At 44.9% G+C, this 15,652-nt stretch overlaps 1 protein-coding gene across 3 annotated transcripts in view; it reads right to left on the bottom strand.

The window, feature by feature from the left end:
• LOC146205019 (protein arginine N-methyltransferase 7-like) overlaps positions 1-15,652 on the bottom strand; it is a 166,473-nt gene that overhangs the window by 40,326 nt on the left and 110,495 nt on the right. The window contains exons 14-15 of one of the 3 annotated variants that reach the window (XM_084589689.1): positions 8,599-8,711; positions 7,850-8,534 (exon numbers count right to left, since the gene is read on the bottom strand). In XM_084589689.1, the coding sequence (XP_084445815.1) occupies positions 8,667-8,711 (45 nt within the window). In that variant the 3' untranslated portion in view covers positions 7,850-8,534; positions 8,599-8,666. Of the gene's footprint in view, positions 1-5,057; positions 5,216-7,849; positions 8,535-8,598; positions 8,712-15,652 lie in introns of those variants that run through there. The other 2 variants (XM_084589690.1, XM_084589688.1) reach the window with 2 other exon arrangements.

The following is a 15,652-nucleotide window of genomic DNA, read 5'->3' as shown; positions in this document are numbered from 1 at the left end:
ACGCTTCCCTAGCTCCATCCTCCGATCGAATTTCAAGAGCCATTTTTTAAACAATTCGCCCGTCATCCACGCCTTGCTGTTGGCGGAGTATTCCGTCGGCAGCGTCCTAATGTTCTTGAAACATCTAGGCTTATGTGCCTTGCCGACAACAAAAAGAGGGACCTTCTCCGTCCCGGTCATATTAGCGGCGACCAGAACAGTAATCCGCTCTTTGCTTCGCTTGCCGCCAGCGCAGCTGTCCCCTTTAAATGTTACTGTTCTGTCGGGCTGGAGCTTATAAAACAAAGCCGTCTCATCAGCATTGAATATATCATGTGCCGAGTAGCTTTCTAAGTACTGCTGCAGAGCACCGCTTCGCCACGTGGCACAAGTTTCTGCATCCACTTCTTTGGCTTCTCCAGACAACACCCGGAAGACAAGATTATGTCTGTCTCTAAAGCGGTGAAACCATCCTTCGGAGGCGACAAAATCTTCCACATTCAAGCGCAGGGCGAAATCGGCCGCCTTCGCCATGATAATTGGGCCGCTCAGTGGAATGTCAGCGCTTCTCATTTCTTTCACCCACGTGATCACAGCGGTCTCAATTTCCGGATACTTGGCTAACCGAAGCCTTTTTCTGTTGCTGGCGAAATCTTCGGCTTCATAGGCATCCTCGATGGCCTTCCTATTTCGGACGTACGTCGACAACGTGCTTGGTGGAATCCCGTGCTTTTTCGCGATTTCCACTTTGCTGGCCTTCCGTTCATCCACCTCGCGTAAAATAGCCACTTTCTCCTTCACCGTCTTGGCACAGTATTTCCCACGCGAACACATCTCGCGGACACAAGCTCACAACAAGCGGCGTGCAAAACGAGGGCTCAAGAAATGCAACACGAAACCGTGGTCGATAACACTAAAACGTCGTTCCTCGAAGGAGTCGCGGCAGGAAAGACTGTTTAGTACTTGTTCCAGCACCCTAGCGGCGCCCCGATGGTTGTGCCATCTATCGTTCTGCCGTGAAAGCTTCCAACGATGGTTTTTAACAGCGCCGCTTGGCGGTGCGCAGTTCGAATTATGGGTGGCGGCGCCAATTTTTGAGTGAATTAACGAGCTGTTACACGCATAGACTTCTATGCACTGCGGACCGGACCACGATGACTATTTCGAATTATCCAAAATTTCGAATTAACGAGTTGTGAATTAACGAGCTTTCACTGTACAAGCATTAGCTGCTCCAGCACATAGCAGTTCACTTGAGATAGATGCTTTCAGGCATGCATACTGAAAAGATCAAACAGGTGAAGAATTTCTGGACAGCGCAAGCAAATAATTTGTGCTCAGGGCTCTGGACACGTCTCTACATAATGAAGTTCATAACAGGAAAGCGAAGATGCAAGATTCAAATGTCTTACAGCTGCTTAGAGACCAGCTACGGAGCTCGCGTCCCACTTTTGTGCAAATATCAGGGCCATATCTTTTAAACTACACCAGCTGCGCCAGTGTAGCAAAACTCCAATACTTCCAATAAATTTACAACCCTAGTGTCGCTGGTGTAGGTTAAGAAAAATAGCCCTATCATCTGCAGGAACACGAAAAGCTCTCCGAATGTGCACGGAGTCCAACTGAATATGGCTGCCGGCACGATGCTACTTTCCCGGGACCTGTACAGGTGGGCGGAGCTTCTGAGCTGCTCAAGAAAAATCGAACACCGGACTCATGTCAGCATGAAGTCCGGGACTGAAAATTGAACACACCCAAAGCTATATCACCCATCTAAATCACCCAGTGCTAAATCACGGCCATTCCCCAAAGGCGCGCGCATCTGCGGTTATCGTTTCCCGCGCACCAGCATGTGACGTTTGCAAGCCATGTGCGTGAATGAACCTGAGAGAACCGGTGGAAACGAGAAGAGAAAAACGCAATAGACGAAGTGCAAGGGTGTGCCCATTCTTTTGCCGAGCTATCTCTCTCCTTCCTCTCTCCTGGCCTTCGATTGCAGTAGCATGCGCTACGCATGTGCCAAGCCACAGCGTGTGAAACCCTCTGCGTGTGGCGGCTGGCGTGGCTATGGCGCCTGCGGACATTAAGAAGCGGCAGATCTCTCTCTCTCTTTTTTTTTTTTGCGAATTGTTCATTCTTATCGTTGTCCTCTACGCGCGGCGTAGCGTAAGATATGGCAGCTGCGGACATTAAGAAGCTGCAGCTTTTTTTTTTTTTTTTTTTTTGCGGGAGTCATTTATCCTTGCATGTATGAATCGGCGAAAGCACGCGGTCAACTGCGATCATGACACCGGCTTTTAGCATTTTTCGCTTCAAACAGCATTTGCAGCTATCACGCTTTCCAATGATTTTGTGGCAGTGGCCTTCGCCCGCCCCAAGCGCGGCATGATAAATCAAACCAGGCTTGTGCAATCCAGTTATCACTACTCCTGCATTATCACTCTGCCAAGTTCGCTCCCCACCACACAGGAGCAATCAAAAGATAAACACGCCGTGACATCACTGCGCAGCATCTTGGCACGCTACCAAGAAATGAGCTGTGGGATGAGACGACCGAAACGGAGCAGCACGCGCCATCGACATGCAAGCGAAAACGCTCGCGATTTCTGCCGCGGCGACACAAAAACCTTATTTTGAGCTGCCGCGTTGGCTCAAGCGGCGAGAAAGACGCAGTTCCAACAAGTTGGAAATTTTTTCGCCCTGTCGCTGCCGCTCGTCGCTGAGATCACTCAATCGCTTGCATGTGAGCGAGCTGGCTTTAACGTTTTTTTTTTTTTTTTCAAAATTCTCGGGTGCAAAAGTGGAGGGTGGGTTCATTATGCGAGTGGGTTGATTACGTGACAAATACGGTATCGTTTTTCCGCATCGTAAGTGCCGTTACAAGCAGATTTCTGTGTATCAAATTATCGATATATTGAACTATTTCGCGCGATCCCCTTCGAGTTCGATATATTCGGGTTCGACTATATTTCCCCAGAAAATACAGCTATGAAAACAAGCACAAGATATTGCAAGAAGATTTTTTTTTTTTTTCACCCACAACACCTCACTGCACACGTCATCACCACTGGCATCATCCGGTGATGATGTGTGCAGAGGCTATGTCACTCAGTTCAAACTAAAACCGGTATTGCACCAGGTCATGCACATTTTTTGCCTCACAGCTTGGTGCAAGAGAAAGGCCAATCCTTGCTATCTGCATGGCCATTATTATTATTGACAGCGACGGAGCAACAAAGTGCATGACAATTAGTAATACGTAGTTCAAATTTGACACTAGCTACTGCACACATCACCTGATGTCACGTCAGTGTTGAGCTTCCTGTGTGTTTGTTGTGCTGAGTTTGTCTTATATAAAAAAAAAAAAAAAAAAGCCAGATTTTACTGTGTACAAGGCTTTAGAAAATGAATTCTTCATTTCAAAACTGTTCACGGCTTTGAACTTAGTTCCTCACTGGGATTAGCCAACCAACTCCGATAATTAGGTTGATTAGTGGGAACCTAGTTAGCTGGATAAACAGAGGACGTTTACACCAAATAGAATCATCCGCCACATCTGAGAGTTCGTTCCTGCAAAAATTTTGTTTTATTTAAAAATACTTTTAGAAATTTTGAAACAACCGGTAGAGCTAATGCTGGTGTTTATATTGGTGACACTGATGCCTACCTAAGAAAAGGTTGCCTCGAAGTTCAACTTTGGTTGAGTATGCCAGAACAAAACGTTTGAACTGTTTCTCAGACAGGCGCCAGATGGTGCCAGCCACCAGTATGGACTATGTGACAGCTGCTTGTTTCGCATTGACAATGCAGCAAACTATGCAAACTTCCAATTAATTCTGATTGACTCAGGCGAGTACATCATCCAAACGTGGTACTCAGAAAGAAAGACTGTCATGTGTTATCTGTGCACCAAATGTCTGTGCAAATAAGCGAGCAGTTAAACTCAGAGACACATATTACGGCGCGTGTGGCTCGTATACAATATTGTAGGATGTGTAGGGATGTTCAGTCCATGCTTTGATTTCTTTATTGTACCTATACCAGCCAGCCACCGGTATGGACTATGTGACAGCTGCTTGTTTCGAATTGACAATGCCGCAAACTATGCAAACTTCCAATTAATTCTGATTGACTTAGCCAAGTACATCATCCAAGCGTGGTATTGAGAAAGAAAGACTGTCATGTGTTATCTGGGCCCCAAATGTCTGTGCAAATAAGCGAGCAGTTAAACTCAGAAACACATATTACGGCGCGTGTGGCTCGTATGCAATATTGTAGGATGTGTAGGGAGTAATTAGTTACTGACTTCCCCCCGGGCGCAGCCATACGGCTACACGGGAAAGCTTTCTCAGAAACTTCATAGTTTAAGAAATAAAAAAATAAGTCCTCGTCCGGGGATCGAATCTGGGATCACCACCTTTCCGGGGCAGTCACTCTACTAACTGAGCTAACCAGGACGGTCAGCAGATCAGATGGTAGGACGTTGATCAACCAATTATTCCCTTATTACAAATCTACTTCACCTGGGGGGGGGGGGGGTTTCCCTAAATATTCGAGCAACACCATTCCCACTTCGAGTTACCGGTCAAATTTTGGTTAGCTCAGTTGGCAAAGCGACTGCCCCGGAAAGGCGGTGGTCCCAGGTTCGATCCCCAGACTAGGAGGAATGTTTGTTTAACTACAAGATTTCTGAGATAGCTGTTCACCTTTCCTTTGTAGCTGTATGGCTGCGCTTGGGTCGATGCCAATGACTAATTACTCCCTTATTACAAATCTACTTCACCTTTGGGGATTCCCCTAAATATTTGATTGATCATCAACATACACTCTGAATATAAAAAATGAGAAGGGTTCAACGCTGTTGAACCAAATATGGAGCTAAAGCATCAGCTGTGGGTGGCCGAGAGCTCTTCTTCTTCGTGTTCTTCGCGGCTGTGCAAGGTCATTCGTGACTGCGGCCACGAACTATGCTACACGACGGGAAGAAACCTGGCGTAGTATTGCTTTCGCAATAAAATATGCTGGTGCCATAAGTGGCCAGAACTAATGGATCACGACAAATGTGCAAAATCACTTACCCAGGAAAGTTTGCAGTGCCGGCAAACTGCAGTAGATTTCCCTCGGGCTTCACACAAAGATGCATATCCATGACCTTGAACGGCATGGTCAGTGCCGTACATGTATATTCCCACAACGCATGCGCCTCCACAGGCTCGTCACAAATCCTCCTCGAACCCTGAAAAGTTGACAATGTAAGTAGCCCAGCTGCAGCAACCAACATGATGTGAACAAAGAAAGGCACTGTACCTGATGTGACATATGCACATTATGCTCTATTAAATGGCTGTAGGAAAATTATTACCAGATAGAAAACTGCATTTCTGCCTCTGACTACTAAACACCTTCTTTGTCTCATTTACACCTCTCACATTTCGGCACATTTTCTGATGTATTGGAATAATTTGCATCAACAGCCCTTGAAGATGGACTGAGAAGGTGTTAATAATCAACACTTCCGAGAGGTACGAGCCGTGTAGCCTCTTCAAACCTCCTTACAATCAAATTTGATGTGTAAGGTTTCCTCTTGTTGTACCTGGGCCAGATACAGGCAGAGATGTTGATACTGAGAATAGTGATTATAACTGAGCACACACAGAGCATCCTTGCATGCAGATGATAAAAAAAGGGTTTCTTTGGGCCATTGATGCAAGTCCAGTCAAAGGATGGAATAAGGCAATATCATTTTTCACCAGAGTGGCAAGAAACCAGATTGTTTCTTCATATAACAGATGTGTTCTTCAGATCAAAAAACCTCTCTTCGTCTCTCTTTTACACACACACAAACACACACCTTGGAGGATAATAATAACCAGATTCAAGTAAAGACCCTATTCACCCAATGAAGCTCAGAAAATGACAATACTGATTTATTTCTCACAGAAACTAGTGCAAATGTCACGAAACACAACAAGGAATGATGCACAATGGCCACCATGACTACAGGAAGTGTGTGCTTGAGGATCTACAATGTAATTCGTATGAAATCAAAACAACCACTGCAACAGTTTTAAGCCTTGCATGCTGGTTGCCACGAAGATTTTCATCAGCAAATGCTGCAGCACTGTCTAGAAAGAAATGCTAGGATATACAGTAGGGTCCCTTTAGTACTAATTCCAAGGAATCACAAAAATGTTTGTCTTATGAGAAGCCATAGTGTCAGAAGTGCTTTAAAAAAATGAAGTGCAAGTATGCAGTGTGTGTCCAAATACATTTTAAATGAGAACAATAAATAAACCGTCCCTGCAGGCAAAAGTAACTGCAATTTAAAGGGACAAAACACTGTACTTTAGGCATTCAATATTTTCAGAACGAAAAGCTTCCTATCTAAACTGCACATCTCCAGAACTATTGCTTTGAAACGCTGTAGAAAATTTTTATGGTTGTTTTCTATCAGTGCATGTGGCTGTTTTTATGTAGTCTGATGCTGGAAAGTATGACCAGCATGTGTAATGTCAATTTCTCAACTGCAAAAGTGCTGTACTGAAAACAAATATAGATGACTACACAGTAACGCTGTTAGTATTTGTAGCCCCCACTTCAGTTTGCACATTCAAGGCTATTTACGGCATGAAAGCTATAGTGCACCATTGTAACCATTTCATCAAAGAAAAATTTAAAAGCCGGTAGCATCTATTGACAAAAGTTAAAAGCACACAGTCGATGATGTGACGGAGCATTGCTTTTTAATGAAGAGCACACTGAAGAAAACGCAAAATAAAACTTGGTGAGCAGTCACAAAAAGAAAAAAAAAGCTGCATATAAAGAAATAAGTGCTATTTTCCTGAGGTGTGGTCATGTGGGGCACTACAACGATATTGGCAGCATTTTGCTGCTATGGGGCAGTGTGGTTTGTTTTACACGATTTTCACTGCCAAATTAAAATTCTAAATGCTCACTTCGTGAATACTGCAGCACCAGATCTGTACTATGCGAGGGAAGACATCTTTTTCACCATAAGCTTATGATATATTTTGATCAATGTCCTGTCTCTCTAAACAATTATTACGTTATTGATGCTATTTTCTTTTCTATTAGCAAAAAAATCATTCTTGGTGTTCGACGTCAAAATTGGGTAACTGCCGCAAAAGCAGACTTTTTGCTCAACTTTCGGAGAAATATTTAGGCGTCCTCGTACCACTGAAAACCTACATCGAAGTACCCAGGCGAGCATCAGCTGCATCACGTTCTCGCAATCTTCCAATGATGCACCAGTGGCCTGCACTCTTTCAAAATAGCTGTCATGGTACTTTTTGTAATGGTGAAAGTGTGAGCTGTTTCAGCCTTGGAAAGTCGGCCGGCACTATCATGGTGAGCACATTGGCCTCCTCATGAAATTTAGGCCAACTTTTTCCGAGTGGTTAGCCAAATGACTACAACATAAAGTACACAGTGTGCACAAAAACAAAACGATGTACACCACGAGGCAACACAGTCAGAGGTGGCAGTGCTGTCATGAACACACGACTACGTGAGAGAGCAAATGAATTCACGAGCGTGAGCAACCAGAAACAAGCATTCCTAGAAGATGGTGCGCAGATATCCCGGAAGGTTGGAGGATTATCTCATATTAGCAGTTATTTCCTTGTACAGCCGATCATATGAATGTAATGCGGGAGCAAAGGGCACAGCAGTTACACAAAGAACAGAAGCACTTCCACAGAATTTTGCTTCCCTTCCTTGGATGTGCTGCGCAGACACTTGAGTAGAGTTGCACAAGTGGGGCACGGTCAGCCCTGAAAGTTGATCTTCACAGATTATTGTGTACAAAGTGTTCATTTTAGAAGTTTCTTCTCTCCCTCTTTTTTTTTTTTTTGCATCGACTCTATGGGAAACTAAGAAAGCACCCTCATTTTTCACCTTATCCTAGAATTCATACCGAGTTCATTTTAATAGGTTGTGTTGTATTGGGTTTAATGGCATATAAGCAACCAAGGCTATCTGGTGTATATAAGGATTGCATTTGTTCTGAGCTATAGTATGTTGAATATTCCATGTGCAATCTCCGCTATTGCAGTCTTCACGGCACATCTGGGGCCATCCCATCGACTCCGGGGGAGGGACGTATATGAATTGGAATCGCCGTCTTTTAAAAAACTAGCAATGCAGGACAAGTCAATAGTAGCATTCTCATCTAAAACTAATGCTGGATGAAAACGAATGCGTTCCTTAGTGTTTAGAATTTTTTACACGGGTATAAGACACGATTTACAGCAAGGTCATCACCGCATACATCACATAGGCCTTTTTGAAACGAAACCTTGACTACCCGTGTCAGACCGCAGCTTCGCGTGGCTCCGCATAGCCTAATTCTACGCATGCGCGTGACGTCACAGCCAAGGCCAGCTGCGCAGCCCCCTCGGCGGAGCCACCTCCTCTCCACAGTTCCGCCGCACGGGTTTTCTGTCGGTTGACCTTTAGCCGGAACCACGCGTACCGCCAGCTGCGTTGTGCATGTCCGTGACATCATGCCAGATTGTGCTGTGCCGCCGGAGCTGCTGCGCATCAGGCGAGGAGAGATTGTACCACGTGTATAAATATGCACGCTCTGCAGAGGCTCACCGTAGAGTGCTCGACATGGATGCGGCAGTAGTAGAGAACAGGGAGCGAGACCTTCCCATTCGTCGCCGTCAGAGAGATGAGAAGCTTAATTCCTCGGATCCAGAGATAGCCCCCTGGAAGTTGAACGTTGAGCGATGCAAGAACAAGCCAAGGCGAAAAGCGCATCGGAAACGCCGGAACGAGAGGAAAGCCTCGCGAAAAGACGACACCAAGAAGCCGAAAGCCGCGCTAAAGCCAGTGGTAGTACTCACCCTGAGCAGTCTAAAGCGAGTATGGAATGCGTCAAAGAAGAAGATGCAAAGACTCGACGCATCATCGAACATGTGACGAGACTGAGTGAAAGTGTAAGTGCGACTAAACTGTTCACGCGAGACTTTGTAAACAATCCGTTTGGACACATGCGTGATGTGTGCGAGAGACTATGGCACTTGAAGGACCTGACACCAATAAGTGACACGCCACTGCCTCTGTCTACATATACCACATGAATAGCACAGCATAGCGCTAAGAATTGCCAAGTATAATCCTGTGTGTAACCAACGAAATAGCCAAGCGTAACAACAAGCAAACTAAGAGCTCAACCAAATACTGTCAACAATTTCACTCTCAACCTGCCCCGCTAAGTGTCTCAACCAAATACACAAGTTTTCGCTTCTAACTGGGCTTAACCAAGGTAAGCCACTGCCAGTTTTTTCTTGTATTGCGAGTATGAACTTAGGTGTGAGACATGCATGCCCTATGCGAAGATGGCATAAAATCACTTCCTTAAAGCATTCGTAGTGAGAAAATTATTTAGCAAAGGAGCACAAACACAAGAAAAGAAGCACACAAATACACAAACAAATGTTCCTTACATGTGTTTGCTTGTTTCTTCTCTAGTGTTCATGCTCCTTCTGCGGTTATGAATCAGTCACCAACTTGACCAAAAACTTTACAAAATGAAGTTTGTTATTTACAGTGTTATCTTAAGTGGACTGCCATTTATCTTCCAGTTTGCAACATCATGCAATCCTTAAACAGCACTTTTCCTTGCTTGATTTGTCTCGAGCTTGAGCAACGCATACATCTGCTCTCTCAACGTCTTTGATTCCGACATGACTTGGGATTCCACAGAATTTGATGTTTAGTCTCTGGGTAGTGGCTATTGAAGTTGTACAGGCCTATGCACCTACATGTAGTTATGATGACCAGGCAGTTGAAAGCTTCTACGAAGATGTAGAATCGGCAATGCGAAAAGTAAAGACGCAGTATACTGTACTAATGGGCGACTTCAATGCCAAGGTAGGGAAAAAGCAGGCAGGAGACAAGGCAGTAGGTGACTATGGCATTGGTTCTAGGAATAGCAGGGGGGAGTTACTAGTTGAGTTTGCAGAGCGTAATAAGTTAAGAATCATGAATACATTCTTCAGCAAACGAAAGAACCGGAAATGGACGTGGAAAAGTCTTAACGGGGAGACTAAAAATGAAATCGACTTCATAATGTGTTCAACCCCCGCCATTATGCAAGATGTAGAGGTAATCGGGAAAGCGCGATGCAGTGACCACAGGATGGCGAGGTCCCGAATTAGCCTAAATCTGTAGAAGGAACCCAACAGATTAGTAAGAAAGAAACCCATCAACAAATTAGCGGTGAGGGGGAGGGCAGAAGAGTTCAGGATCTCGCTACAGAATAGGTATTCAGCTCTAACCGAGGATGGCGACATTACCCTAGAAGCAAGGAACAATAATTTCAGAGATATCATTACTGAGTGCGCGGTAGAAGTAGGCGGTAGGATAGTTAGAGAGGATACCGGTAAGCTGTCTAAGGAGACGAAAGATTTGATCAAGAAATGGCAGAGTATGAAAGCTTCCAATCCAACAGACCGGATCGAATTGGCCGAGATATCAAAGCTAATCAATAAGCACAAGGTGGCCGATATAAGGAAGTATAACATGGAGAAAATTGAGCATGCTGTAAAGAACGGGGGAAGCCTTAAAGCGGTAAAGAAGAAATTGGGCATAGGCAAAAACCAGATGTATGCGATAAGGGACAAGGCGGGCAACGTCATCACAAATATGGATAAGATAGTCAAAGTAGCCGAGGAGTTCTATACAAATCTCTACAGTAGCCAAAGTAGTCAGGACCGTAATGAGATTGGCGGTAGGGAAAAACAGTCAGACGTTCCACCAGTGACGAAGGACGAATTCAAGAAAGCATTAGAAACTATGAAAAGGGGGAAATCAGCTGGAGAGGATCAGATAACTACAGATTTGCTGAAGGACGGGGGGGATATCGTGCTAGAAAAACGGGCCACCCTGTATACGCAGTGCCTGGTGTTATCGACGGTACCGGAACCATGGAAGAATGCAAACATTATTATTATCCAAAAGAAAGGGGACGTTAAGGACCTTAAAAATTACAGACCAATCAGCTTACTGTCTGTTACGTATAAGGTATTTACTAAGGTAATCGCTAATAGAGTCAGGACAACCTTAGACTTCAATCAAGCAAAGGATCAAGCAGGGTTTCGGAAACGGTACTCTACTATCTATCATATCCATACCATCAATCAGGTGATAGAAAAATGCTCGGAATATAACCAGCCCCTATACATAGTATTCATTGATTACGAAAAAGCATTCGACTCAGTTGAAACCTCGGCGGTGATGCAGGCATTGCGAAATCAGGGGGTAGACGACCCGTACGTGAAAGTGCTGGAAGATATATGTAGTGGCTGCACAGCAACCATAGTTCTGCATAAAGAAAGTAACAAAATTCCCATAAAGAAAAGAGTTAGGCAAGGAGACACAATCTCCCCAGTACTATTCACAGCTTGCTTAGAGGAAGTAATCATATACTTGAAATGGGAGCAGTTAGGGATAAGGGTAGATGGAGAATACCTCAGTAATCTGCGATTTGCTGATGACATTGCCTTGCTAAGCAACTCGGGGGATGAACTGCAAATAATAATTGATGACCTAGACAGGAAAAGTAGAAAGGTAGGCTTGAAAATCAATATGCAGAAGACTAAGGTAATGTTCAACAGCCTCGGGAAGGAACCGCAGTTTACATTAGGTAGCGAAGTACTGGAAGTAGTAGGCGAATATGTCTACTTAGGACAGGTAGTAACCGCAGATCCGGACCATGAAAAGTAAATAACAAGAAGAATAAGATTGGGACGGAGCGCATTTGGCAAGCACTCGCAGATTATGTCTAGCAGCTTACCGGTATCGCTAAAGGGGAAAGTATATAACAGTTGCATCTTACCTGTACTCACCTATGGCGCTGCAACATGGAGGCTAACCAAGAGAGTTCTGCTTAAGTTGAGGACAACCCAGAGAGCTATGTAACGAAAAATGGTAGGGGTAACATTAGGAGATAGGAAGCGTGCAGAGTGGAGCAGTTACCGACATTCTAGTGGAAATTAAGAAGAATGGACATGGACAGGATATGTAGTGCGAAGAGAGGATAACCGATGGTCGCTTAGGGTAACAAACTGGATTCCAAGGGAAGGAAAGCGTAGCAGAGGGCGGCAGAAAGTTAGGTGGGCGGATGAGATTAAGAAGTTCGCAGGGGTCAAGTGGATGCAGCTAGCGCAGAACCGGGTTAAGTGGAGAAATATGGAGAGGCCTTCGCCTTGCAGTGGGTATAGTCAGGCTGATGATGATGATGATGAGTGGCTGCTGCTATGTTATGTATGATGTCTACTAGCGACACGACTGCATTTCTAGGATGAGGGGCTGTGAGTATGCTAAAAAAATCTGTGCAAGTAACACTGTTTGCAAAACTCTCTTTCACTAATTTTCTCTAAAGAGAAAGAGATATATAGCACTCAGCGATGAGAATAGACACGCACTGCGTAAGTTTTATTATTTTCTCCCATGTTGCTTGCAGCACAGCACTTCTGCAAAATCAGCTGTTTTTGAACTGTTAGTATAGAAGTCTATGTAGGTGCTGTATTTTTTCTAGAGTTTGCAGAATTCTTGAGTGATATGTCTTGGAGTTTGTGTTTCACAGAATGGTTAGAGATAGGTCACAGATCACTAGAAAATCGTACCATGGAGGTATTGGATTATGTCTATTGGCAATGCCAGGTAAGCAATTCAGTATGTTCAGAAACACACTTGTTCAAATCGCAAGAACAGTGGCCTGTTGGAGTGAAGTTTGTTGGTGAAAACTGTTACAACTGAATAGCAGATGTGTTTCGAAAGCGATATGATTTTAAGGATATATGCTCAGGTAAGTGCTCAGGATATAAGCTCAAGTAAGGTAAGATAATATGTAAAAGAAGTTGGTTGGTAAAACTTTATTTGAGCCACTTAGGTGGCTTGGTGAGGGTGGGGAAAGGGAAACGCGATGAGCAGGACAGCGACAGGCCCTCTGGCCGCTCTACATGACAGAGCAAATTTGGGCCGCGGTGACCTTCAAGGCCCAGCCCTCCGCCCAGCTCACAACTGAAGTTGCTGAGCTGGATAGAGTGGCCTCCAATCGCTTCTGTGAGTTTAGGTTTACGCTCTATCCAATGCCCAGTGCTTCTGTGAGAGTATGCTGAGTATGTTGAGAGACTCTGAAGCTTTCTTTTAGAGGTTATGTTTGGCAGGAATGAGTTTCTTGTCAAATGTTATGCCTAAAAATTTCTGTTCGTTTCATAGGTAATATGTTTTCATTTCCCCTTCATAGATTTCGCCTTGTCGTGGCGGAGGGGCTTGCGAAACTCGATAAGTTGTGAGCTCTGCTGTGTAGGGCCACCCAAGATAGACAAGTCACGGCAGAGAGTTCGGACAAAATGTGATTCACTGGAGAAGGTAATGGCAACCCACTCCAGTATTTCCTGCCAAGAAAACCCTATGGCCAGTCACAATAGCATTAATGATATGGCGCCGGAAGATGAGCCCCCCAGGTTGGAAGGCGTCCCACATGTTACTGGGGATGAACAAAGGGCGATTCCTAGTAGCTCCAGGACGAATGAAGCGGCTGGGCTAAAGCCAAAAGGACGCTCAGTTGTGGATATGTCGGGGAAACGACCGGAGAGTTCGATGTTGCAAGGAGATATATCACATAGCAACATGGAATGTAAGATCTATGCCGCAAGGTAAACTGGATGTCGTCAAGGGAGAAATGGACAGATTGAACATTGATATCTTGGGTATCAGCAAGCTCAAGTGGACCGGAATGGGAGAATTTAATTCCGGCAACCATTATGTCTTTTATTGTGGGCACAAATCCAGGAGAAGGAATGGGGTCGCTCTCATAGTAAACAGAAGAATGAGCAAAGCAGTGCTAGGGTACAACCCCAAAAACGACCGAATGACTTCACTTCGGATCCAAGGTCACCCTTTCAACATAACAGTTATCCAAGTCTACGCACCAACCACCACTGCTGAAGAAGCTGAAGTTGAGAGATTTTATGCTGACCTGCAATGCCTTTTAGACCGCACTCCATCATCAGACGTCCTTTTTCTCATAGGAGACTGGAATGCTAAGGTGGGGAGTGATGAAATATCCGGAATTCCAGGCAAGTTCGGTCTTGGTGAGCCAAATGAAGCTGGGCAGAGGCTAGTAGAGTTTTGTCAAAAAAACAAAACAACCTTACCATAGCGAATACTCATTTTCAACAGCACAAGAGGCGCCTGTACACATGGACTTCACCGGACGGTCTGTACAGGAATCAGATTGATTACATTATTTGCCGGCAGAGATGGAGAAGCGCTATACAAGCAGTAAAAACGAGGCCTGGGGCCGATTGTGGCACCGATCATCAGCTTCTTGTTGCCAAATTTAAGCTTCGATTGAGGAAAACTCAGAAAACTAGAAGGCCTTTCAGGTATGATCTGGATCAAATTCCATTAGAATATGCTGTGGAAGTGAGCAATCGATTTCAAGAATCAGATCTAGAAGACAGAGAGCCCGAAGAGATGTGGACTGATGTTCGTGATATAATACAAGAAGTTGCTACTAAGGTAGTTCCAAAGCAAAAGAAATGCAAGAAAGCAAACTGGTTATCCAAAAAGGCTTTGCAAATAGCTGAGGAAAGGAGGATGGCAAAAGTTATGGGGGAAAGAGAAAGATATAAGGTTCTAAGGATATAAGAAAATAGCAAGGAGAGACAAGAATGCCTTCCTGAATATACAGTGCCAAGCAGTTGAGGACAACAGCCAACTGAGGAACACAAGAGCTCTGTATAACTTCGGTTCACGTCACAAGATGGTGCTCTGATCAAAAAGCGCCGTCATCGTCCCCATAAAAGCGCATCGCATGCAAGCAGCAAGCGCAGTTGGCGGCACGTCCAGAGCCAGCCCTAAACGATTTGTTCTGTTACTGCAGGTGCGCAACTAAGTCGCAACAGTTTCAAGTGGTCCATCGGACGTCGGATGCTCTTTTGCACGGATGGCTTCGTCGGTGTGGCAGCTCTGCTGAAAATACGTGGAACTTTTCCAGTTCTTCTTGACTTCGATTCGCGTCACAAGATGGTGCTCTGATCAACAAGCGCCGTCATCGTCCCCATAAAAGTGCATCGCTTGCAAGCAGCAAGCGCAGTTGGCGGCACGTCCAGAGCCGGCCCTAAACGATTTGTTCTGTTACTGCAGGTGAGCTGGTTTCGCTGTAGCGACTTTTCTGTACATTCCATGCCGCCAACTGCAAAACTGCCATTTGCTTGATCTACCGCGTGTGTTCTCTTGTACGCATGTGTGATGGAGGGAGAAAATTGTGCTCAATGTGGGGATGATTTTGCTGACGAAGACCGGTGCATGGAATGCTCCAACTGTGCATCGTTGTATCACCTCGGTCAGGAGTGCTCAGGCGTAGCTGAAGGCACATTCTCGTCGATGGGCTCGAAAAAGAGAGAAAAGTGGCGGAGCAAGACATGCAGCTCAGCGGATTCTTCCCAAGGCAGTTCTAGCCAGTTAACAGCTATTGCTGAAAAGCTATCGTTGCTGGATTCTATTCGCGAGAAAGTTGAATCTCTTTCTCTGGTTCCGTCGAAAATAGACAAACTGTTGTGCCTCAAATCCGAGATCGAAGTAGTGAAAACAAAAATGCAGGAAATACACGACTCGGTTGACTTTCTTTCAA

The sequence above is a fragment of the Amblyomma maculatum genome, chromosome 1 (assembly GCF_055883805.1).
Source record: "Amblyomma maculatum isolate TAMU_Amacu chromosome 1, ASM5588380v1, whole genome shotgun sequence".
Lineage (NCBI taxonomy): Eukaryota > Metazoa > Arthropoda > Arachnida > Ixodida > Ixodidae > Amblyomma > Amblyomma maculatum.
This window is presented reverse-complemented; position numbering and strand designations above follow the sequence as displayed.